The 24,037-nt window shown below is 44.6% G+C and overlaps 1 protein-coding gene across 1 annotated transcript in view; it reads right to left on the bottom strand.

Annotated features, from left to right (window-relative positions):
• The window catches only part of DUSP3 (dual specificity phosphatase 3), a 110,822-nt gene that overhangs the window by 29,897 nt on the left and 56,888 nt on the right, over window positions 1-24,037 (bottom strand). Inside the window, exon 2 of the mRNA XM_069751858.1 lies at window positions 11,781-12,007. Coding sequence (XP_069607959.1) covers window positions 11,781-12,007 — 227 coding nt within the window. The remainder of the gene's footprint in view (window positions 1-11,780; window positions 12,008-24,037) is intronic.

The raw sequence follows: 24,037 nt of genomic DNA, 5'->3' as shown, positions 1-24,037 counted from the left end.
GCATATATCATCACTTTCTCTGCTCAGTGACCATACATTCTGCAAATATCATCACTTTCTCTGCTGAGTGATCATACATTCTGCAAATATCATCACTTTCTCTGCTCAGTGACCATACATTCTGCAAATATCATCACTTTCTCTGCTGAGTGATAATACATTCTGCATATCATCACTTTCTCTGCTGAGTGATAATACATTCTGCATATATCACTTTCTCTGCTGAGTGATAATACATTCTGCATATATCACTTTCTCTGCTGAGTGATAATACATTCTGCATATATCACTTTTTCTGCTGAGTGACCATACATTCTGCATATATCATCACTTTCTCTACTGACATCCGTTCTTCTTCAGCTGCCTCCCCCTTTGCCCCCAGTCCTCTTCCATCTAACATAGCCATGAAGTCAAGTGGGAAGAACAGTGGTAAATCTAAAGCACCCCTCCCCAGTCTTCTGTCTGCTGAGGAATGGACAAAGCCCTGCCATTATGTTTGGCAGGCACGGTCCTGATTAAGGAACGTGCCTCTGACTGTGGAGCCCATAGGGTTAAAAATAGAAGGAAACACTATTCAGTGCTCAATTCCCCCCTCCCACAGCCCCCCCAGGTGATGCACTAATAGGTGAGCCCAACTGACCAATGGGAATAAAGGGGAAGGGGCATCCGGCCACACCCACATGGGTTACATGCAGGAAACCGGAGTCAGCGACTTTCTCTTTCTCCCCCGGCTGACCTCTGGAACCCGTTGTCCTATCCTCCCTCCCTTATATATTAATTGATGTTTTGTGCTGATAGGATAAATGTAAATAAATTAATATATATATATATATATATATATATATATATGTATATATATATATATATTAATAATAATCCTATTGTTATTAAGTCACAACAGAAGTGTAGAGAGGGGCAAAGGTTCGTAACTGCTCATTGGCCCGCTCACCTGTCGGTCGCAGACAGGGCCTTCGGCGATGAGCCAGTTATGAAATGTAATTGCCCTTCTCTGCATATGTAATTAATAAACTGTGACCGACCTGTTTAACCCATCTAGGCCTGTGTTTTCAATACAGAATCGGTGGGAGGGGGGAAGGCACTACTAACGACACACGGGTCTCCGCAGTCATGCTGGACTGACGAGAACAAGACCTCTGGGACCCTAGAAGGAGGCAGTGGAGAAAGTGACTATACATCCAAAATGCAATAGTCACTTTTTTAGGAATAGATTGGAGGGTCTCTTTAAATGCGCAAAATTTAATAAATGAAATGTTGTTTCATAAATTTGGTGCAAATGGCCCCAGCAAGCTTTTCTTTTTTTTTTGACTGATGTGAAAAATAAATGTGACCATTAGCCCTGCAGGATACATTATATGGTGCCTAATGAAAGCAACGGACTGTCCATATAATGCACGGATGTGCTGATCCTCCAGAAAGAGAGAGACGAACTTAATAACTTGATATTTGAAAACCTGTCTAGAGCATTTCAATCAAACATCTTAAATTCAACCAGAGCCAATTTTACAAGCATGGACTTGGTTTTTAAAAACAAACTACATTTGACGATGATGTCATGATCCGTCCCAGGGTTTATTACTGTCTGCCCTTTTTTGGATGGATAATGTCAAGGGTTAACTTGCTCTGCCCTCATTCTGGGTTTAGGTTTGCTATTTAGCTCCCATGAATCTTGCTGGCAGCGTCAGCTATAGTTCTGCCTTCGGCGTGTGAACCTGACCGTGCTGGTAGCTCTTGATTTGTCCTGCTGTGAACCCTGACTTGTCTTGTGTCTGTTAACTCCCTCTGTCTGCCCTTTTCCCAGCGTTTCTCTGTTTGTCTGTTCATCAGCTTGATTCTCCGGTTCTGACCTCCTGGCTTTGCTATTGACTTAGTTATTGTTTGTCACTATTGTACCGTATATTGCTCGTTCTGGTTTACTGATTTCCTGCTACGTCCTGATTATCCGTCTGTCTAATCTTTTTATACTGTCGTGCTAGCTCGTGCTCTTAACTATGTTTGTCTGACCACTCTCTTGCCACTTGGTGGCGTCTGTTCTGCTGCCCTGTGAGTGCAATCTCACTTTCCTCTCAAGCTCCCACTGGTGGAGGTTGCGCTGTACTGCACTGCAGCAGCCTGACAGATGACATGCAAATCAGAATGGGCAATAGTCCTTTTACTAGAACTTAGATATCTAGATTTCCGAATATTCACCACCCCCTTCTTGGCCAGTCCTATGATTCATACATGCCCAGTTTCCTATGTGCTAAACATCTGGAGCTGATGGCACTCTCCGCAAACTACGCAATTGCTCACTGTCATCTTCTAGCAACCATCTGACCGGACACGGCACTTAGCTGCCCATTCATTACAGCAATGTTATATATTGTGCTGGCACAACAATTCATTTTTATCACAATTGCACATTACAAACATGTACAGATGGCCAGGCAGATGGAGGAGATAGAAGCCTTCATCCAGTGAAGTAGTAGCCAAAGGAAGTGATAAATGAAAGCTCACAGTTGACAAGGACAGGAATAGGGCTAAAAATTACTAGAAATCTGTCGGACAAGTTGAGCCTTTCAGAGAAAAAGTAATAAGGATAAACTTTACATGGATATTGTAAAACTAGAAAGGCCTTTCGTGATAAGATGACAAAATGCAATACTAAGACATCAGCCAATTCAACGAACGTCAAATTCTTAGGCAAGCCCGTAAATATGGATCGGGGGTCATAAAACCGGAATTTCCACTCAGAACCAGAACTAATGTACTGAAACATCATAGGCCTGAGACAGCAACCATGAGGCTAAACTGGTTTGACTGGTAACGCAGTTCAGCCCCGTTCACAAGAACAGGCTGGGAACTCTGTGGTCCATGAGTGCACTTCAGTTTTAAATTAAGAAATGATTAATTCTTCAAGCCTTTATTAACCCATTATCTACCAATGTCCTTTTTTTGGGACGCCTAATCTTTAGCTTCTAGCAACTAAGATTTTATAATTTTTATAATTAGGTCCAATTTTTTGTGTTGTGTTTGTAAAATGAATGTTTTCAAAATAGGAAATCATGTCATTGTCATTTTTAATTGAATATTGGGACGCCCTTTTCTGAAAAATCCGTACTTGTAAAAATTTTAATTTGGCAAGTAATGGGTTAAACAATAATTTGACATAATGTGATGTGATGAAACTTGTAAATGCAGTTCTTTGCCATATAAAAGGCAGGTCCAGGTAAAGACCCCACCAAACAACAACTTAGATCTCTGCTTTCCGGAGCCTTGTAAGCGTGACACAGGAGAATGAGATATTCAAGAAATCTAGGAATCCATATCAGCCACTGTAATGCTCAGATTTTATGCACGTTTCAAAATTGTTTCTTGGAGAGAATACCACGGTGTTTGGTGGCACCATAGAGATCACATGTAGTACATACAGTTCATAATGTATCTTGTATCTCGTGGATAGGTGATAGTGTTTTCCCATGACAAACCCTTTTAAGTGTAAACCCCAAATGTCAAAGTACGTTATTCTAAACAATAAGTTATTCAAACCATGAAAGAGGTCATCCAAAAAGGTATACCGTACATCCTCCATTTATACTGGTAACATTTCTTACATAATAAAGACCACATCCAATATACTTTAAAGCAGTTATGGTCAAGGGTCATACTAAGAAGATACCAACTTATTGCCCACTAACCGCCATGTATGACAAATATGATATTTAAGTACAGTATGGTCTATGGGTTTGGGGTGCCCTGTAGGAAAGAAAATATTACTTCTATAAATAGAGGTTGTATGCCTTTTTGGAGGTCTTTTCCTTAATTTTAAGTTTTCTATTATTGAGTTTATGGACTGCCTATATTGATGTTTACAGGTTTTTGCTACCTAATCTGACAGCAGCATGATGTAGTGGCTGAGACCCCCATTCCAGTGATGTGACACTTACTGGACTATGTGTTGTTGTTTCAATAAAATCACTGTTTTATCAGCATGGGATTATCATTACAGGACTAGGTATCTGACTAAATCATGCTGCTCTCAGATTACATTGCACATGGTGGCAGATTTCCTTTAATAATAAGTTTGAAAAATGATGCCCAGCTGTTTAAAGCCGATCTGTCTCCCGATTTCACAATACAAACTGTATACAATAATAGTTTTCTAACACCAGATGAGGCTGTTATATTTACTTTGAAAATCAGTAACCTAATAGCCGTGTAATCTTTAGTAAGTATTTTTTGCAAGACCATTTTACAAGTCCAGCTATAACTGGAAATGAGTTTTTCTAACCCATACAACCATTTGAAGCTTTACATTCCCTGAAACACAGTAAGCATTAAATGTTTTTCGCTCTAAATACGCAATTTACCTGCTCAGGATTCTGCTGGGTTTGCAGTTCTGTACTCATATAACCCCTGCTAATTAACTATGAGCAGATGGAGGAACAGTAAAAAGTGACTGCTGTTTATTCATCCAAATGTTTCCTATATGTACATTTGTGCATTAGGTATTGGAGATCTTTGGACTAGGATCTATTCACAACTATGGGCTCATACTCATCTGCGTATAAATCGAACGAGAGCAATCCTTACTGACAGCACCGCTCGTCACAGCAGCTGGGTTTTCACACTACACAGCGTGAGAATTGGCAGCGGCTACACCTGCAGTTCTCTCAACGTGGGACCTCTTTTTGACTTCAGAGGAACCTTTGTATTGTTTTTTTTTATGGTAATAAATGGGTAAAAGAGGGTATCTTTTTACAAGATAATGGAGTGGTTTTTTTTTTTAGTTTTTCTTTTACAAATAAAGGACTTACCCCCATGTCCTTGAAGGGTATGCAAAAACTTTTTGGAAGCCTTGGCAATTGCCATGTCTAATTTTGGTGCCTTCTCCTAAAATAAACATGCCGGGTCATCGAATGGATATTTCCTCTTTAGGGATAACAGGCCCTTTCTCTCTAGTATCTTCCACTCTTTTTAATTAGGGATTTGATTTTCTCATTTAGGGGAAAAGATCTCTTTTTTTGTTCTGTCTTAAACTGATCATTTTGGAAGAGGGTCTACCAGCCACATGATGGCCCTGACTGCTTTGATGAGGCTGTTTCCTCTAGGGTAAAACAGATAAGACCGCCCATGCCCCGGATGAAGATGATGATGAATCGGACGTATCCGAGTCCCCCTCTTCATCCTCTGAACTTTTAGACCCAGATTCTGGGGACCTGTCTCTGGACTTTTGCCATTTTTTTCTCCTTATCCTAAAGGTATTTTCTACCTGTGACTTTATTAAGGACCTAAGATCGGACACAAACTTCGGGGTCTTTCCACAGATTGACTGTTCTATACAATAGCTGCATAGTCTTTTTTCCCACACAGTGGGTAACTCCTTCGTGCAAAGCGCACAGGTCCTGTGTTTGGTCTTGCCCGCACTTTTCATTTCCTGAAGAAGAGAAGAGAAACAGGGGGGACCCTAATTATAAGGTGGACTTTGAAGTAGATCATGTATTATTCTGACAGAAGAAGGGGTACAGAGGTAGGAGGGGGGAACCATTCTTGCAGATGGGTTCTCTGTTGCACTCAACGCCACACTGGAGTCCTAGCTACGCTGGAACGATCTGCCAGAAAGCCCACTCCCACTGTTACAATGCTCTGTTGTGAATTCTGTGGCAGAGCTCCTTCCTGTGGTCACAAGTGGTACTTCGGCTGATTCTCTCTATGAGCTTCCGTTGGTGGAGGAGAGTGGTACAGCGGCTTCTGAGTTTCCTTCCTCAGGTGATGTGGTGAAGTCGTTAGGTGCTGCTCTATTTAACTCCACCTAGTGCTTTGATCCTGGCCTCCAGTCAATGTTCTAGTATTGGACTTGCTTCCTCCTGGATCGTTCCTGTGGCCTGCTGCTCTGCATAGCTAAGTTCCGCTTTTGTTATTTTGTTTGCTGTTTTTTTCTGTCCAGCTTGCTTTTTTGGTTTTTCTTGCTTGCTGGAAGCTCTGGGACGCAGAGGGTGTAACTCCGTGCCGTTAGTCGGTACAGAGGGTCTTTTTGCCCCCTTTGCGTGGTTGTTTGTAGGGTTTTGTGTTGACCGCAAAGTTACCTTTCCTATCCTCGCTCTGTTCAGAAAGTCGGGCCTCACTTTGCTAAATCTATTTCATCTCTACGTTTGTCTTTTCATCTTACTCACAGTCATTATATGTGGGGGCTGCCTTTTCCTTTGGGGTATTTCTCTGAGGCAAGGTAGGCTTATTTTCTATCTTCAGGCTAGCTAGTTTCTCAGGCTGTGCCGAGTTGCATAGGGAGCGTTAGGCGCAATCCACGGCTGCCTCTAGTGTGGTTGGAGAGGATTAGGGATTGCGGTCAGCAGAGTTCCCACGTCTCAGAGCTCGTTCTATGTTTTTGGGTTATTGTCAGGTCACTGTATGTGCTCTGACTTCTATGTCCATTGTGGTACTGAATTACCTAATCATAACAATGCTCGTGATGATGGGAAGGGTCCTCTTGATGTTCCGCTTGTTTTTTCTTCTGCTGTCGCTGTTGTGACTTCGACAGCTGCTGCGGCTGTCGCCACCGCTGCTGCTGCTGGAGTGGTGACTAGACATTCAGAATCTGCATCTCCTGGTGCACCTGTTCGCTCATGACTGGGGGGAAGACTGTCAGAGCTCTATCAAAAACACTGACGTTAGTGCTTTCTGGATTTAAGTAAGCCCTAACACTTCCCCTGCACCTAGCACACCTGCTGTTTCAGCGTGTCATCCTAGATGCCCGTTCACTCTCCAAAGGGCCGCCCTCAGGGAGGGGTGGGGTGCGGCGCACAGACAGACAGTATTGGGCACATACACTGCCGGCGAAGACGCGCATGCGCCGACTGGATTTCCAAAGTCATACCTTGCGCTCCACATCATAAGGGCACACCTGCATCTCTGCGAGTGTGCATTAGACATCGGAAGTACCGGAGCGCACGTCTTTTCCTACACGCCAGCCCAGGCTGCCTGCAGAGCAGGTGATAAGGATTCTAGGAGAGGTAGCATACCAAGCGATGCCTCTTCTCTGCTATCTCAAGACACCGCGCCAGCCGAGACAGGGAATCGCTGATGCCTGGATCGGTCTGGCATCCCACGACGATCTCTTCTCCTTTGCAGGTACATTGACTGTAGGTCCCCTGTCAAGGACAGGAAACTAACTGATGTGGGAAAGAGATACTGCCTTTTTATCTGTAGGTTTTCTGTCCTTGAAGGGCGGATCCCCTCTCTCCGTGGTGCCATCATGGGGGAAGGAGAAATAAGGTCATGTGCACTTGGAGTCTTTTTGCTGAGTTTTTGGTGCGACAACTACAAGTTTTTAATGAGGGCTTAAAGAGTTTCCACGTAATTTCTGCTCCAAAATCTACTCAGAAAATGTTCTGTGTATTGTTAGAATAGGATTTTTTCACTTTAGTACAGAATATGTATTGTACGTGCAAATACTGCCACTATATACCTTATCTACAAATAATAGTGGGGAAAATAAGTATTTGATGCACTGCCGATTTAGCAAGTTTTCCCATCTACAAAGAATGGAGAAGTCTTTAATTTTTATCATAGGTACACTTCAACTGTGAGAGGCAGAATCTAAAAATAAAAAACAGAAAATCACATTGTATGATTTTTAAATAATTAAATTGCATTTTATTGCATTAAATAAGTATTTGATCATCTACCAACCAGCAAGAATTCTGGCTCTCACAGATCTGTTGTGCACGTTGCCGTTCTTCCCCGGCACAGAGCGGTCACAGACTGCTCTTGCCAGGGTTTCAGGAGCCTCTGCTGACGTCACATCTACAGAGCGGAAGCTTCTTTTCCGCTCTGCTTTGTCATTGGAGCAGAACTTCAAACATCATTCTGATTGACAGCCAAGTCCATGCTGGCTAACTGGGGTAGCCGTCTCAGTCAGAATATCGGAAGTCACGCCCCGTCGCATCAGCAGAGGCAACTGAATCCCCGGCAGGAGCAGTGTGTGACCGCACTATGCTGGGAAAGAACGGAGCCATGCACAACAGGCAGGCAACTTGCAATTATAAAGTCCTGGATATATCCTTTAGAAGCCATCCTACTCTGCACTCATTAAGTGTGTTAACTGCAGCTGTTTGAACTCGTTATCTGTATAAAAGACACCTGACTACACTCTCAATTATTCACACTCCAACATGGCCAAGACCAAAGAGCAGTCTAAGGAAACCAGCGATAAAATTGTAGACCTGCATAAAGCTGAGATGGGCTACAGGACAATAGGCAAGCATCTTGGCGAGAAGGCAACAACTCTTGGCACAATTATTAGAAAATGGAAGAAACACAAGATGACTGTCAATCTTCCTCGGTCTGGGGCTCCACGAAAGGTCTCGCCTTGTGGGGTAAGGATGATTCTGTGGAATCAGCCCAGACCTGGTTAATCACCTGAAGAGAGCTGGAACCCCAGTCTCAAACATTACCGTTAGTAACACAGTCATGAATTAAAATCCTGCAGTGCATGCAAGGTCCTCCAGCTCACGGCGGCACATGTCCAGACTCATTTGAAGTTTTCCAACAACCTCCAACCCTCAGTAAGAGCATTGAAGATCTCTCCATTCTTTGTAGGCGGGAAAACTTGCAAAAATCAGCAGTTTATCAAGTACTTATTTTCCCCCACTGTAGATGTAAACATCATATTACCGTATATACTTTACACAGAATACCACTACATACTTGTAGGGAATCAACTCTTTGGCAGTCAGCTGCATTCACACAGGCAAGCGGTTTCTTGGCTCAAAAAGGAAAGTATATTAAACTTCATACACTTTCAGCCCAAAATGAAAAACATGAAGGCAAAAAGAAGAAAATAGCCATTTCATGTAATAGCAATATGGGTTCACCCACTTAACAGTACACTTCGGTCTCAATCTCTCAGGTCCTGTCAGAGAGAATAACACCAAAAGGTCTAACCACCTCTCACTCACAGACAACTCCCAAAGGTGTTTTCCCCACTGCATCCAGACACTTGTGAGCAGTTCAACTGCTATTCTAAATCAGCTTCACCTGTTGGATTAGAGAATGGGACTGACTGTTCAAACCTATTTCTACCAGACATTCCTGAAACCTGGAGCCATGTTGCCCCATTACACAAACCTCTAAGCACTATCTGTGCTGAAGCCTGCGTTCCAGGTCTCATATTACCAAGGCCAAGCACATTGGTGATACATGCACTCCATTCAGAACTCGTCCGGATGCAACCTTACAATATATACAATGACATACTAAGCTTCATGTGTCACGCACAGTGTAGGAAAGGCTAAGTGCAACACAGAGGGATAAGGGAACCAAACACTAGGGATGGGAGACCCCTAGGCAGATCGAACGTCACCCTGTTTGCCCTATCATCCCTATATAGGTTCCGCACCTATCGCCGAGCAGGATACCTAATCCCTGCCTGACCATGGTGATAGGCCCTGCATAGGGGAGAACAAAATGAGCTCTAGTTAATCTCCACTACCACTAAAGACAGGTGGGATACACAAACAAGGGGGAACACTTCGCTTCAGTAGGCTCAGAGAGAAACACAGACGTCCTCCAGCAACACCAAGAAGGAAGAGAGCAAACTGCTATGGCTCCAAGCCTCAACAGGGAAATGGAAATAGAAATATCAACTGCAACTTCCAGCAGCAAGTTGGGAGTTATAGACCCCCCAGTTCAGGTATGTCAACTAGAGCCGGGGGAGGATGCCACTGTGTCCTAAAGTCAGAAGGACTAGGAAGAAGTCTGCAAAGCCAACCCCTGAGATTTTCTGCAGCTAGATGCAGTGCAACTATCTGCAGCCTCTGACACATCCGTGACATCATGAGCACAAATTATGGGCAGAACGGTGGCTCAGTGGATACTACTGTAGTCTTGCGGTGCTGGGGTACTCTAGGTACGGCAGTTTAAACTCACATTCCAAAGATACACCGATAGGGAATTTAGATTGTGAGCCCCAATGAAGAAAGTGATGATTAGGTCTTTAAAACACTGTAGAATTAATGATGCTATATAGGTGAGTAAAACAAATAAATATACCACTTCAAACTTGAATGTGCAGAGAAACAAAGAAGCTATAACATGGCAAACAATACAAAATCTTTAATTCACCCCAACTGAAAAAATAGTTTCAGCCTCAGATATTTGCATTTACGTGATTAAAAAAAACACAACTGGACAATCCCTTTAAGAACGGTGTTTTAGTGGAAGTCCATATTCCCTCAAAGTGGTGATGTAATCCCTATAATCTGGTCCTGACAGTTTTTGATTATAAACAATTACAATTCAGATAGTACAATCTACAGTAAATTTGTGGACTTATAAGACGCACCTTTTAGGCTACGTTCACATTTGCGTTGTGCGCCGCTGCGTCGGCGACGCAACGCACAACGCAAATAAAAACGCATGCAAAAACGCTGCGTTTTGTGACGCATGAGTCCTTTTTTGCCGAAATTTGGACGTAAGAAAAATGCAACTTGTTGCGTTTTCTGCGCCCGACGCTTGGGGCCAAAAAAATCGCATGCGTCGCACAGTGCAGCACAACGCATGTCCATGCGTCCCCCATGTTAAATATAGGGGTGCATGACGCATGCGTCGCCGCTGCGTCGCCCGACGCAAACACGCAAAACGCTAATGTGAACGTAGCCTTAGCAAGAGGAAACCACTTATGAGCTTTGTGCCCAATCATTAGAAATGTGGTTTGGTGGCACAATCCCTGACTCCATACCTGTCCCAATATAGGTAAGAATGCTCCCAGATTGATTCCGTGATTCCCCATCCACTTCGCCTGCCTCTGGCTTTTAAATGTTAGGTCACTGCTTTTACACTTCAAATGCTGATTTCAGAAGAACAACTAAACAGCGTAGCAAGAAAAAAAAATCTAAATGCCAGAATTACATTTTTTGGGTTGCTGCAATATTGCAATAAAATGCAATAACGGGTGATCAAAAGAACGTATCTACACCAAAATGGTATCAATAAAAACGTCAGATCGGCGCGCAAAAAAAATAAGCCCTCAACCAACAGCAGATCACGAAAAATGGAGATACAACGAGTATCGGAAAATGGCAACTTAAATAAAAAAGAACCTAGAAATGTTTGGTGTCCGTGAACTTGAAATGACCTGGAGAATCATAATGGCAGGTCAGTTTAGAATTTAGACAACATGGTAAAAAAAATCCAATAAACAACTGTGGAATTGCACTTTTTTTTTGCAATTTCACCACATTTTGATTTTTTCCCCGTTTTCCAGTACATGATATGGTAAAATCAATGGTGCCATTCAAAAGTACAACTTGTCCCGCAAAATATCAAGAACTCACATGACCATATTGACAGAAAAATAAAAAAAAGTTTTGGCCGTGGGAAGAAGGGGAGCAAAAAAGGGAAACGCAAAAGGGGTTCAGGTGAATTTTCTGGTATTTACAGGACCCGTAGAAGCGCAGTAGTGCGAAACGGCCGTCGTCCTTTCTGTCCACGTTCTCCCTTTGGTTGCCTGCACATGTTGTAAATAAAGGATCGAAGTTTTCAAGACCGGTGAGTGCACTCTCGTTTTTTCTTCATTTGGACTTCAATACATTACTGGATTCAGTGCACCCGAGTTGTCTGTTAAAGGCATATACAGCACAGCGGCGGCACATAGCTATGGTACTATTGGGATTTTTGGCAGCAGTGGTGCCGTGTATTTTCTTTTTTATTTTACATGATTGGTTTCTTATATGCCATGCCCTGGATATAGATTATTTTTAAATTACCTTTTGTTATCTACTCACCATCTTTTTGTGACAATGCTTTATCAATAAAGTCGGAGGCTTCCTCAAAGTAAGAGCTCAGGTCAAAATTTGGTCTGTCGTTGGCTTTAATACCATGGTAGGTAATCCCTGTGCCGTTGTAGAAGGCAGTATTTGTGTTCACGTGCATGAAGGAATTCCCCTCGGCAGCATTGAGGATGTGTGTTATCCCGAGGCGCTGCAGTCTCATGATGTTCTGTGCAATGAAGCTAAAAAACAAAAGAGAAAAAAGGATTATTGAAGTATATGAAAAGCTTCTCAGAAATATTGGATCGGCTCCAGTACACGTGCAAAACAAATGAAAGTGGAATCCCATTAGAAATCCAAACCAGAATGACATCAGCATTTGCAGAAACCTATAGGGCCCAAGCAGACCCCTCACAATCTGGCGTAGACTTGTAACATATGGTCTCAAAAGAAGAATAATGAACTCAAAGCAATTCCTCAAAATTGCAAGAGGGGAAAAAAAATGAGGCTACGGATACTGTACGACATGGAGGGCTCTAGCATATAGACAAATGGAGACCGAGAGGATTACATGACAGCGTCTATTGCGGACAGTGAAGCATGGCAGTAACGCCTATGGATACACAGATAGCTAAATGCTAGCGTACAAGGAGATTCTATAGGTTACTTGTGTATCAACCCATAAAAAAGAATCTCTAAGTGAATGTGCAGACAATCTGGAATTGGCAACGTTTTGGATGCAGCACATGTCCGCATGTGTACAAAGCGCTGCCGTCTATTGAATGCAGGTGAATCCGCATGTGTTCACTGAAGCGTGCGGATTCATCGCAAGATAAATAGACATGCTGCGGTCTGGAGAGACGCACCGCATATCCGTCTCTGCAGGTGAGGTGCGGGCATCTGTGGACATGGAATTTCTTAAAATCCCATCCACTCTGCTGTAACATCTAGACGCTGCGGGTTGGACGCTATGCAGCGTATACTGATCGTGTACACATACCCTTATAGGAACAACTCCAAATGTTAGGTCATCAATATGTTAGTTTGAACAAATTCTTTAATATTTTAGCGATATTCATAAAGTTTATTATATCAGAAGAACATCAATATACTAAAGTAATGTGAAAAGGAGGATGTTCCAGGATATAAAATGTCAGAGGTCACGTTACAAAAGAAAATCTTTCACCAAATTTTTCATATTGAACTGTACACACGAGGTAAGAGTTTTCTTTATTTTGACTCTCCATACCAGAGATAATGGCAATCAACGTATTTGGCATCTATTGTGTTAACGCTTGATATGTCAAAGTGAGCATGAACAAATAGATTTTGCTAGGGGCGTATACTTTCCCTCCCCCTCCCCATGATATTGACCAATCATAAGAAAGCAGCAAAACACTGAAGAAAGAACATGCCCCCACCATAGCTAAGAGCAGGTTTCTCAGTGTGTGAGATGTAATCACACCTATCTCTGCTGTGCTCAAGCAACTTGAGCTTGCTCTGCAGTGAGATTAGGGCTGTCATTATATCTCACAAAGGATGAGTCTGTTCTGGGCTACTCCTGTGAGAGATGTCACTACAGAGCGAGCACAGCTTATTCTGAGCACTGCAGACATAAGTGTAATTACGGATATTTCTGTACAGAAAATGTGGGGTAGGGGCAGTACAGAAATGGTGACAAGGCTAGGAGAAGAGTAGAGTTGATAAAACAGTTTGTAATGTGACAAAGCTAAACTCAGCTCTGCTACCCCCACAGAAACCTTATCTGAAAGTTGTTAGTCATCGGTATTTCTAATCATGCAGGGGGTAACACTAGGAGGTTAGGGCTGTATCATTACACTGTGTGCAGAATTATTAGGCAAGTTGTATTTTGATCACATGATACTTTTTAGACATGTTGTCCTACTCCAAGCTGTTCAGGCTTGAGAGCCAGCTACCAAGTAAGTTAATCAGGTGATGTGCATCTCTGTAATGAGCAGAGGTGTTGTCTAATGACATCAAAACCCTATATAAGGTGTGCTTACTTACTAGGCAACTTCCTTTCCTTTCGCAAAATGGGCCAGAAGAGAGATTTGACGAGCTCCGAAAAGTCCAAAATTGTGAGATGTCTCGCAGAGGGATGCAGCAGTCTTGAAATTGCCAAACTTTTGAAGCGTGATCACCGAACAATCAAGCGTTTCATGGAAAACAGCCAACAGGGTCGCAAGAAGCGTGTTTGGCAAAAAAGGTGCAAAATAACTGTCCATGAATTGAGGAAAATCAAGCGTGAAGCAGCCAAGATGCCATTTGCCACCAGTTTTGCCATAATTCAGAGCTGCAACATTACTGGAGTAACAAAGAGCACAAGGTGTGCGATACTCAGGGACATGGCCACGGTAAGGAAGGCTGAAAAACGACCACCTTTGAACAAGAAACATTAGATAAAACGTCAAGACTGGGCCAAGGAATATCTTAAGACTGACTTTTCAAAGGTGTTATGGACTGATGAAATGAGAGTGACTCTTGATGGGCCAGAGGCTGGATCAGTAAAGGGCAGAGAGCTCCACTCCGACTCAGATGCCAGCAAGGTGGAGGTGGGGTACTGGTATGAGCTGGTATCATCAAAGATGAACTTGTGGACCTTTTTGGGTTGAGGATGGAGTGAAGCTCCATCAGGGTTCATCAGGGGAAGGAGTGGGGCCTCTAGCGGACCGAGGAAGCTATAATAAGCTGCGTCCCGAAGTAACCGCTCAGCAAGTCCAGGGCAACTACAGTGAGCTGCGACCCGGAATGACCGCTCTCAGTGAAGGGCTGCCCTGTGTATTTACCTGGGGGGAAACGCGTCGGGATGGGCGGCAGCATATGGATGAGTACATCCTTGATTTTTGACCATTGTTTCATTATTTGAGAGGTGCTAGTGTTTGACATGTTGGCATAAGATTGTCTCTGTAGTACATTAATCTGCTAACATAAGGTATACTCCTGTGAATACACCGTGCTTATGACTAGGGTCATTTTGTCCATTTTGATACTGAATTGCCTATCACAACAGTACAGGAAGCCAAAAGTGCTAATGATTCTCAATAGAGGGAAAAAAGAAGTTCTGAGACCATTTTTTTTTCTTTGCACTGTGTTTTGCCTTTTTTTTTCCCCTAGACATTTGGGTGGTTCAGGACAGGTGTAGCAATGGACATTAAAGGTCTGTCTTCATGTGTGGATCAGCTCACGGCAAGAGTTCAAAATATTCAAGATTTTGTGGTTCAGAATTCTTTGTTAGAACCGAGAATTCCTATTCCAGATTTGTTTTTTGGAGATAGAACTAAATTTCTGAGTTTCAAAAATAATTGTAAACTATTTCTGGCTTTGAAACCTCGCTCCTCTGGTGACCCAGTTCAACAGGTTAGGATCGTCATTTCTTTTTTGCGTGGTGACCCTCAGGACTGGGCATTTTCTCTTGCGTCAGGAGATCCTGCATTAAGTAATATCGATGCGTTTTTCCTGGCGCTTGGATTGCTGTACGATGAGCCTAATTCAGTGGATCAGGCAGAAAAAAATTTGCTGGCTCTTTGTCAGGCTCAGGATGAGATAGAGGTATATTGCCAGAAATTTAGAAAGTGGTCTGTGCTCACTCAATGGAATGAATCTGCGCTGGCAGCTATATTCAGAAAGGGTCTCTCTGAAGCCCTTAAGGATTTCCTATGCCTGCTGGTTTGAATGAGTCTATGTCTTTGGCCATTCAGATCGGTCGACGCTTGCGTGAGCGTAAATCTGTGCACCATTTGGTGGTATTACCTGAGATTAAACCTGAGCCTATGCAGTGCGATAGGACTATGACCAGAGTTGAACGGCAAGAACACAGACGTCTGAATGGGCTGTGTTTCTACTGTGGTGATTCCACTCATGCTATCTCTGATTGTCCTAAGCGCACTAAGCGGTTCGCTAGGTCTGCCACCATTGGTACAGTACAGTCAAAATATCTTCTGTCCGTTACCTTGATCTGCTCTTTGTCATCGTATTCTGTCATGGCGTTTGTGGATTCAGGCGCTGCCCTGAATTTGATGGACTTGGAGTATGCTAAGCGTTGTGGGTTTTTCTTGGAGCCCTTGCAGTGTCCTATTCCATTGAGAGGAATTGATGCTACGCCTTTGGCCAAGAATAAGCCTCAATACTGGACCCAGCTGACCATGTGCATGGCTCCTGCACATCAGGAGGTTATTCGCTTTCTGGTGTTGCATAATCTGCATGATGTGGTCGTGTTGGGGTTGCCATGGCTACAAGCCCATAATCCAGTATTGGATTGGAAATCCATGTCGGTGTCCAGCTGGGGTTGTCAGGGGGTACATGTTGATGTTCCATTTCTGTCAATTTCGTCATCCACCCCTTCTGAGGTTCCAGAGTTCTTGTCTGATTACCGGGATGTATTTGATGAGCCCAAGTCCGATGCCCTACCTCCGCATAGGGATTGTGATTGTGCTATCAATTTGATTCCTGGTAGTAAATTCCCAAAAGGTCGACTGTTTAATTTATCCGTGCCTGAGCACACCGCTATGCGCAGTTATGTGAAGGAATCCCTGGAGAAGGGGCATATTCGCCCGTCATCGTCGCCATTAGGAGCAGGGTTCTTTTTTGTAGCCAAGAAGGATGGTTCGCTGAGACCTTGTATAGATTACCGCCTTCTTAATAAGATCACTGTTAAATTTCAGTACCCCTTGCCATTGTTATCTGATTTGTTTGCTCGGATTAAGGGGGCTAGTTGGTTCACCAAGATAGATCTTCGTGGTGCGTATAATCTGGTGCGAATCAGGCGAGGCGATGAATGGAAAACTGCATTTAATAATCTTTATTTTTTTTTATATATAGCGCTAACATATTCCGCAGCGCTTTACAGGTTGCACACATTATCATCACTGTCCCCAATGGGGCTCACAATCTAAATTCCCTATCAGTATGTCTTTGGAATGTGGGAGGAAACCGGAGTACCCGGAGGAAACCCACGCAAACACGGAGAGAACATACAAACTCTTTGCAGATGTTGTCCTGGGTGGGATTAGAACCCAGGACTCCAGCGCTGCAAGGCTGCAGTGCTAACCACTGCGCCACCGTGCTGCCCTCCCGAGGGTCATTTTGAGTATCTAGTGATGCCATTCGGACTTGCCAATGCTCCATCAGTGTTTCAGTCCTTTATGCATGACATCTTCCGAGAGTACCTGGATAAATTCCTGATTGTGTACTTGGATGACATTTTGATCTTCTCGGATGATTGGGAGTCTCATGTGAAGCAGGTCAGAACGGTTTTTCAGGTCCTGCGTGCTAATTCTTTGTTTGTGAAGGGATCAAAGTGTCTCTTTGGTGTGCAGAAGGTTTCATTTTTGGGGTTCATCTTTTCCCCTTCTACTATCGAGATGGATCCTGTTAAGGTCCAAGCCATCCATGATTGGACTCAGCCGACATCTCTGAAAAGTCTGCAAAAGTTCCTGGGCTTTGCTAATTTTTATCGTCGCTTCATCTGCAATTTTTCTAGTATTGCCAAACCATTGACCGATTTGACCAAGAAGGGTGCTGATTTGGTCAATTTGTCTTCTGCTGCTGTGGAAGCTTTTCAAGAGTTGAAGCGTCATTTTTCTTCTGCCCCTGTGTTGTGTCAACCAGATGTTTCTCTTCCGTTCCAGGTCGAGGTTGATGCTTCTGAGATTGGAGCAGGGGCTGTTTTGTCACAGAGAGGTTCTGTTTGCTCAGTGATGAAACCATGCGCTTTTTTTTCCAGGAAGTTTTCGCCTGCTGAGCGAAATTATGATGTGGGCAACCGAGAGTTGCTGGCCATGAAGTGGGCATTCGAGGAGTGGCGTCATTGGCTTGAGGGAGCTAAGCATCGCGTGGTAGTATTGACTGATCATAAGAACTTGACTTATCTCGAGTCTGCTAAGCGTTTGAATCCTAGACAGGCTCGTTGGTCGCTGTTTTTTGCCCGTTTTGACTTTGTGATTTCGTACCTTCCGGGCTCTAAAAATGTGAAGGCGGATGCTCTGTCTAGGAGTTTTGTGCCCGACTCTCCGGGTTTATCTGAGCCGGCGGGTATCCTCAAGGAAGGAGTAATTGTGTCTGCCATCTCCCCTGATTTGCAGCGGGTGCTGCAAAAATTTCAGGCTAATAAACCTGATCGTTGTCCAGCGGAGAAACTGTTTGTCCCGGATAGGTGGACGAATAAAGTTATCTCTGAGGTTCATTGTTCGGTGTTGGCTGGTCATCCTGGAATCTTTGGTACCAGAGAGTTAGTGGCTAGATCCTTTTGGTGGCCATCTCTGTCGCGGGATGTGCGTACTTTTGTGCAGTCCTGTGGGATTTGTGCTCGGGCTAAGCCCTGCTGTTCTCGTGCCAGTGGGTTGCTTTTGCCCTTGCCGGTCCCGAAGAGGCCTTGGACACATATCTCTATGGATTTTATTTCAGATCTTCCCGTTTCTCAAAAGATGTCAGTCATTTGGGTGGAATGTGATCACTTTTCTAAGATGGTCCATCTGGTACCCTTGTCTAAATTGCCTTCCTCCTCTGATTTGGTGCCATTGTTCTTCCAGCATGTGGTTCGTTTGCATGGCATTCCAGAGAATATCGTTTCTGACAGAGGTTCCCAGTTTGTTTCGAGGTTTTGGCGAGCTTTTTGTGGTAGGATGGGCATTGACTTGTCTTTTTCCTCGGCTTTCCATCCTCAGACTAATGGCCAGACCGAACGAACCAATCAGACCTTGGAAACCTATCTGAGATGCTTTGTTTCTGCCGATCAGGATGACTGGGTGTCCTTTTTGCCTTTGGCTGAGTTCGCCCTTAATAATCGGGCCAGCTCGGCTACCTTGGTTTCGCCATTTTTCTGCAATTCTGGGTTCCATCCTCGTTACTCTTCAGGACAGGTTGAGTCTTCGGACTGTCCTGGTGTGGATACTGTGGTGGACAGGTTGCAGCAGATTTGGACTCATGTAGTGGACAATTTGACCTTGTACCAGGAGAAGGCTCAACGTTTCGCTAATCGCAGACGCCGTGTGGGTCCCCGACTTCGTGTTGGGGATCTGGTTTTGTTATCTTCTCGTCATGTTCCTATGAAGGTTTCCTCTCCTAAGTTTAAACCTCGTTTCATTGGTCCGTATAGGATTTCTGAGGTTCTTAATCCTGTGTCTTTTCGTCTGACCCTCCCAGATTCTTTTTCCATGCATAGCGTATTCCATAGGTCATTGTTGCGGAGATACGTGGCACCTATGGTTCCATCTGTTGACCCTCCTGCCCCGGTTTTGGTGGAGGGGGAATTGGAGTATATTGTGGAGAAGATTTTGGATTCTCGTGTTTCAAGACGGAAACTCCAGTATCTGGTTAAATGGAAGGGTTATGCTCAGGAAGATAATTCCTGGGTTTTTGCCTCTGATGTCCATGCTCCCGATCTTGTTCGTGCCTTTCATGTGGCTCATCCTGGTCGGCCTGGGGGCTCTGGTGAGGGTTCGGTGACCCCTCCTCAAGGGGGGGTACTGTTGTGAATTCTGTGGCAGAGCTCCCTCCTGTGGTCACAAGTGGTACTTCGGCTGATTCTCTCTGGGAGCTTCCGTTTGTGGAGGAAAGTGGTACTGCGGCTTCTGAGTTTCCTCCCTCAGGTGATCTGGTGAGGTCGTTAGGTGCTTCTCTACTTAACTCCACCTAGTGCTTTGATCCATACTTCCTGTCAATGTTCCAGTGTTGGACTTGTTTTTCCCTGGATCATTCCTTTGGCCTGCTGCTCTGCATAGCTAAGTTCTTCTTTGCTATTTGTTTGCTATTTTTTCTGTCCAGCTTGTCTATTTGTTTTGCTGGAAGCTCTGGGACGCAAAGGGTGTACTTCCGTGCCGTTAGTTCGGTACGGAGGGTCTTTTTGCCCCCTTTGCGTGGTTTTCTTTAGGGTTTTGTGTAGACCGCAAAGTTATCTTTCCTATCCTCGCTCTGTTAAGAAAGTCGGGCCTCAATTTGCTGAATCTATTTCATCCCTACGTTTGTCATTTCATCTTAACTCACAGTCATTATATGTGGGGGGCTGCCTTTTCCTTTGGGGTATTTCTCTGAGGCAAGGTAGGATTATTTTCTATCTTCAGGCTAGTTAGTTTCTCAGGCTGTGCCTAGATGCATAGGCAGAGTTAGGCGCAATCCACGGCTGCCTCTAGTGTTGTTTGGAGAGGATTAGGGATTGCGGTCTGCAGAGTTCCCACGTCTCAGAGCTCGTTCTATTATTTTGGGTTATTGTCAGATCACTGTATGTGCTCTGACCGCTATGTCCATTTTGATACTGAATTGCCTATCACAACACACACCCCAGTGAAAGCTGTCTGATAACTCCCACTGATTGAGGTAACAAACGTTAACTCATTAAGTGCCAAATACTTTGCTAACATCTGTACTGCAGAAAGCCAAAATACGAAGATAAAACAGAGCTGCTCCCGGGAAAATAGTCAATTTTCTCCTTTCTGCCACATTTTCAGTACAGTGGCTGGGCCCACCCATAACACTACTAACCTGCAGATTACCTTTACATATCCAGATAAATAGAATTATAGGACCTGAAAGGTTACCTATAAGCTCAGTGCAAGTCCTATTCTTGCTAGATTTAGAGGATCAGACGTGGCTATAAAATTCATGGGAATCCACTAAAACAGAAGCCATCCATTTTCCATTAGATTTAACTAATCCATTACTAAGTGACAATGGAAAAACTTCAATCAGTTTACCTCCTTCAGACTTTAAAAACAGATAAGAAAAGATCAAAACGCATTAAAAAGCGGCGCCAAATGAATCCAAAGGAGTGTCACAATAGATAAAATGTAGCTATGTTTGATGGGCAAAAATGGAAAAGAGTATATGAATGTGCCTAACGACTTACACTGGACAAATATGACGATTTCTGCAGGCGTGACTGACTTATATGCATGACATGTTCACCTGATGCCCATTCAGCATATATCAGGGTGATGGTGGACTAGATAGGTTGGATTAAAAGAGCCCTTTAATCTCAAAGTTGATAAGTCAATGGAAGAGGTATTCGGCAGCAGCTTATTTCCCTCTTCTCACTGAAAACACATTATACATGGCTGAACCGAGACTGCTTGTGTACGGGGAGATTGTTTAGCCATTGAAAGTGCATGGCCACCATAACACGGCTGTGAAGATGCTTTATTTATCTGGCGTGAATTCTTTTGCTGCTTAGAAATAAATGTTTCCCCGATAAGCAAAACTGCATACAAATATGACTTAGAAGCGTGCGCTGTGTGGCAGCTGAAAGGAAAGCATCAGAAAGAAATAGTAATGAAGCAGATGGAGCAGGGAGACATTATTACCCGCTGAGCAGGAAGTCATACCGCAGGTAAGCATGCATAAAACAATGCCAGAAAAGACAAAAGCTGATAATCATGTTGGACAGAATGTCTGCTTGAGACGTCATAATGCATCGTGTACTAATTCCCTAGTGTGGCATTATTTACCAGAAATGCTTCCTTTAAGGAGTGCAGATGTTTGAGTAGATACAGCTTCAAGAATCCATCGACAGACTACAGGCCGCCTAAAACAGCTACCTGCTGACGGATTTGCAAGGGACCCATAATAAGAAAAATTGATAAGGATTTGTTATTAGATTAGAGAATTGTAATTTAAATTTTACTACAAAGAGTCTGGCGCCTACAACATTTGGGGCTCATTCAGCTGTGAGAACAGAGTGCCTGCAGCTTTATGCTACAGGGCAAAATGTTCTTTAATATAGCACATTCAGAATAAACAATATGTTTATGTTGGATTTACAATGGAATAAAACAGAAAAAACTAAGTGCTTCTGTTCAAAATTATGGCGATTTGCATACATTTGGTCACATGCCAACTGTTACGGTTGCTGCTCACCGCTCTCCTCCTGGTCCTCGGCATGCTTCCGCTCCCCTCGCTCGTTCTTCTTTCGGGTCCCGCACGTCGTCCTTTCCTCCTCTCGGGCTGCGCCGCCTTCTTCCGTCATCTCTCGTCCCTGCGCTCCTGCGGCGCGTTCCTCCTCCTAGTCGTGGGATGTCCGCTTCTGCGCAGGCGCGCAGGTTTCGGCGATAGATGCAGTCTCTCTGTTCCGGATCCTCTGGCACCGGATGTGGTGCTTCTGCAGCCAATCCCTGTGGAGTGCACGGTATATCAGGCCACCTCCCCTGCTAGGAGGTGCCTGAGTGTCTTTAGCGTTTGCTTTAGTCTCTGGCCGTCTTGTCTCCGTACTCTGTACCTCCGTACTGGTTCTGCGCTAGTATTTACTGTGTTTGTTTTCTCTCTTCCTTGTTTAGTTCCGTCTTCGTCTCTGGTGTCCTTCAGCCCGTTCCTGCCTTCCTTCTCCCGTGTCTTCTGCCTCTGGATTCTCTGCCCTCGATTCTGGTTCTCTGTTTGGTCCACTCTTCAGCTTCCCCTCTACTTGAGCCGTCCCTTCTGGTATCCGCTACCGTGTATAGGTAACCTCTGGGCCTGCTCCTAAACAGTCCCTGTATAGGGGTTGGTTAACACCGGGTCTGCTCGCCCACGAGGGGGTCTTCCACGGTCCAGAGGGTCCACTCTCGTACCTGCCTCTGAAACCATAACAGTACACTCAGGCCATGGACCCCGCGGGTGCCGCGTTCTCTGCTCAGAATGAATTGGCGCACTTGCGCGACAATCAGCAGCACATCATGTCCTTCATGAAAAACATGGAGTCTCGTCTGACCTCTTTACAAACCGCCAATCCAGTTAATGCTAATCAAATTGCGGGTTTGCAGCAGGAACTCTCCCAACAGCGCTATACGCAGGCGCGTATGCTGTCCTATATGGCTTCCATTGATGACCGTTTATTTAATTTGCAGTCTCTCTCCACGGTTTTCGCTCAGGTTTCGCAGGATTCTAACTTGACTCCCTCGTCCCATCCGCCCCCTCGCCTCGGCAAACCCCCAAGGTTTAGCGGGGATCCCAAGCTCTGTAGGGGATTTCTGAACCAGTGCCGTCTCCACTTTGAGCTCCTTCCCCAACAGTATCCTTCCGACCGGGCCAAGGTGGCTTTTATAGTGTCTCATTTAGAGGGGGAGGCTTTGGCCTGGATTAATCCTCTGTGGGAGCGGGATGATCCTGTTGTCACCCAACTAACTTCTTTCTTAGAGACTTTCCGTAGGGTTTTTGATGAGCCCGGGCGCTTAGCTTCCACAACTGAGTCGCTTTTCAACCTCCAGCAAGGTTCTCTATCCGTTGGCCAATACGCCATACGCTTTCGTACTTTAGCCTCTGAGTTAGGGTGGAACAACGAGGCCCTGGTTAGCGCCTTCTGGCGAGGTCTGTCCAGTCGAATAAAGGATGAGTTGGCTAGACGGGATACCCCAACATCTTTAGATGACCTCATATCCTTGTCCACGCGCATAGACCTATGCTTTCAAGAACGAACACGTGAGACCACTAGAGAAAGGAGGTCTGTTCGTTCTCTACCATCCATCCGCAGGTCAGGGAGTCCGCGGTCCTTGTCGTCTACTACAGCTTCCTTGCCAGAGCCTATGCAAGTAGATCGGGTCAAGTTGGCAGAGCAACGCCGTCAGGAGAGACGTTCCCAGGGACTCTGCTTTTACTGCGGTAGCGCCTCACATTTACTACGAGCATGTCCTGAGAGACCGGAAAACTCCTCCACCTAGGACAGGTAAGAGAGGCCTCCCTAGGTGTTTCTGATTCCTCTCAACCCTTGTTTCTGTCAGTTTTGCTAGTTCTCAATCAGAAGCGTTTTTCTGAGGTCGCGTATGTGGATTCGGGCGCGGCGGGCAACTTTATCAGTCTTGAGGCAGTTTGGAGGCTTCGCGTTCCAGTTCTCTCTTTGGATTCTCCTCGTCAAATTGCTTCCGTGGATGGGAGGCCCTTGCAAGACGCCGTCAGCTTGATTACGGAGGAGATAGACCTGTGTATCGGGGCTCTTCATCGTGAGAAGATTACTCTCTATGTCTTGCCTAATCTAACCCATGCTCTGCTCCTAGGTTTACCTTGGCTCCGTATGCATGAGCCTACTCTGGACTGGCGTTCGGGTGACGTGCTCCGTTGGGGATCTACGTGTCAAAAACAATGTCTTCTGCCCGTTTGCCCTGTAGTTCCGCTTCCAACTGATTCCGTTCCTTCCGGACTACCTACTCCATACTGGTCCTACATTGATGTTTTTGATAAGAAAGAAGCAGAGAGTCTTCCTCCGCATCGAGTCTACGATTGCCCGATAGAACTTCTTCCTGGTTCCACTCCACCTAGAGGGAGGATTTACCCTCTATCTCCTGCTGAGACCAAAG

This window comes from Ranitomeya imitator, chromosome 2 (assembly GCF_032444005.1).
Source record: "Ranitomeya imitator isolate aRanImi1 chromosome 2, aRanImi1.pri, whole genome shotgun sequence".
NCBI lineage: Eukaryota > Metazoa > Chordata > Amphibia > Anura > Dendrobatidae > Ranitomeya > Ranitomeya imitator.
This window is presented reverse-complemented; position numbering and strand designations above follow the sequence as displayed.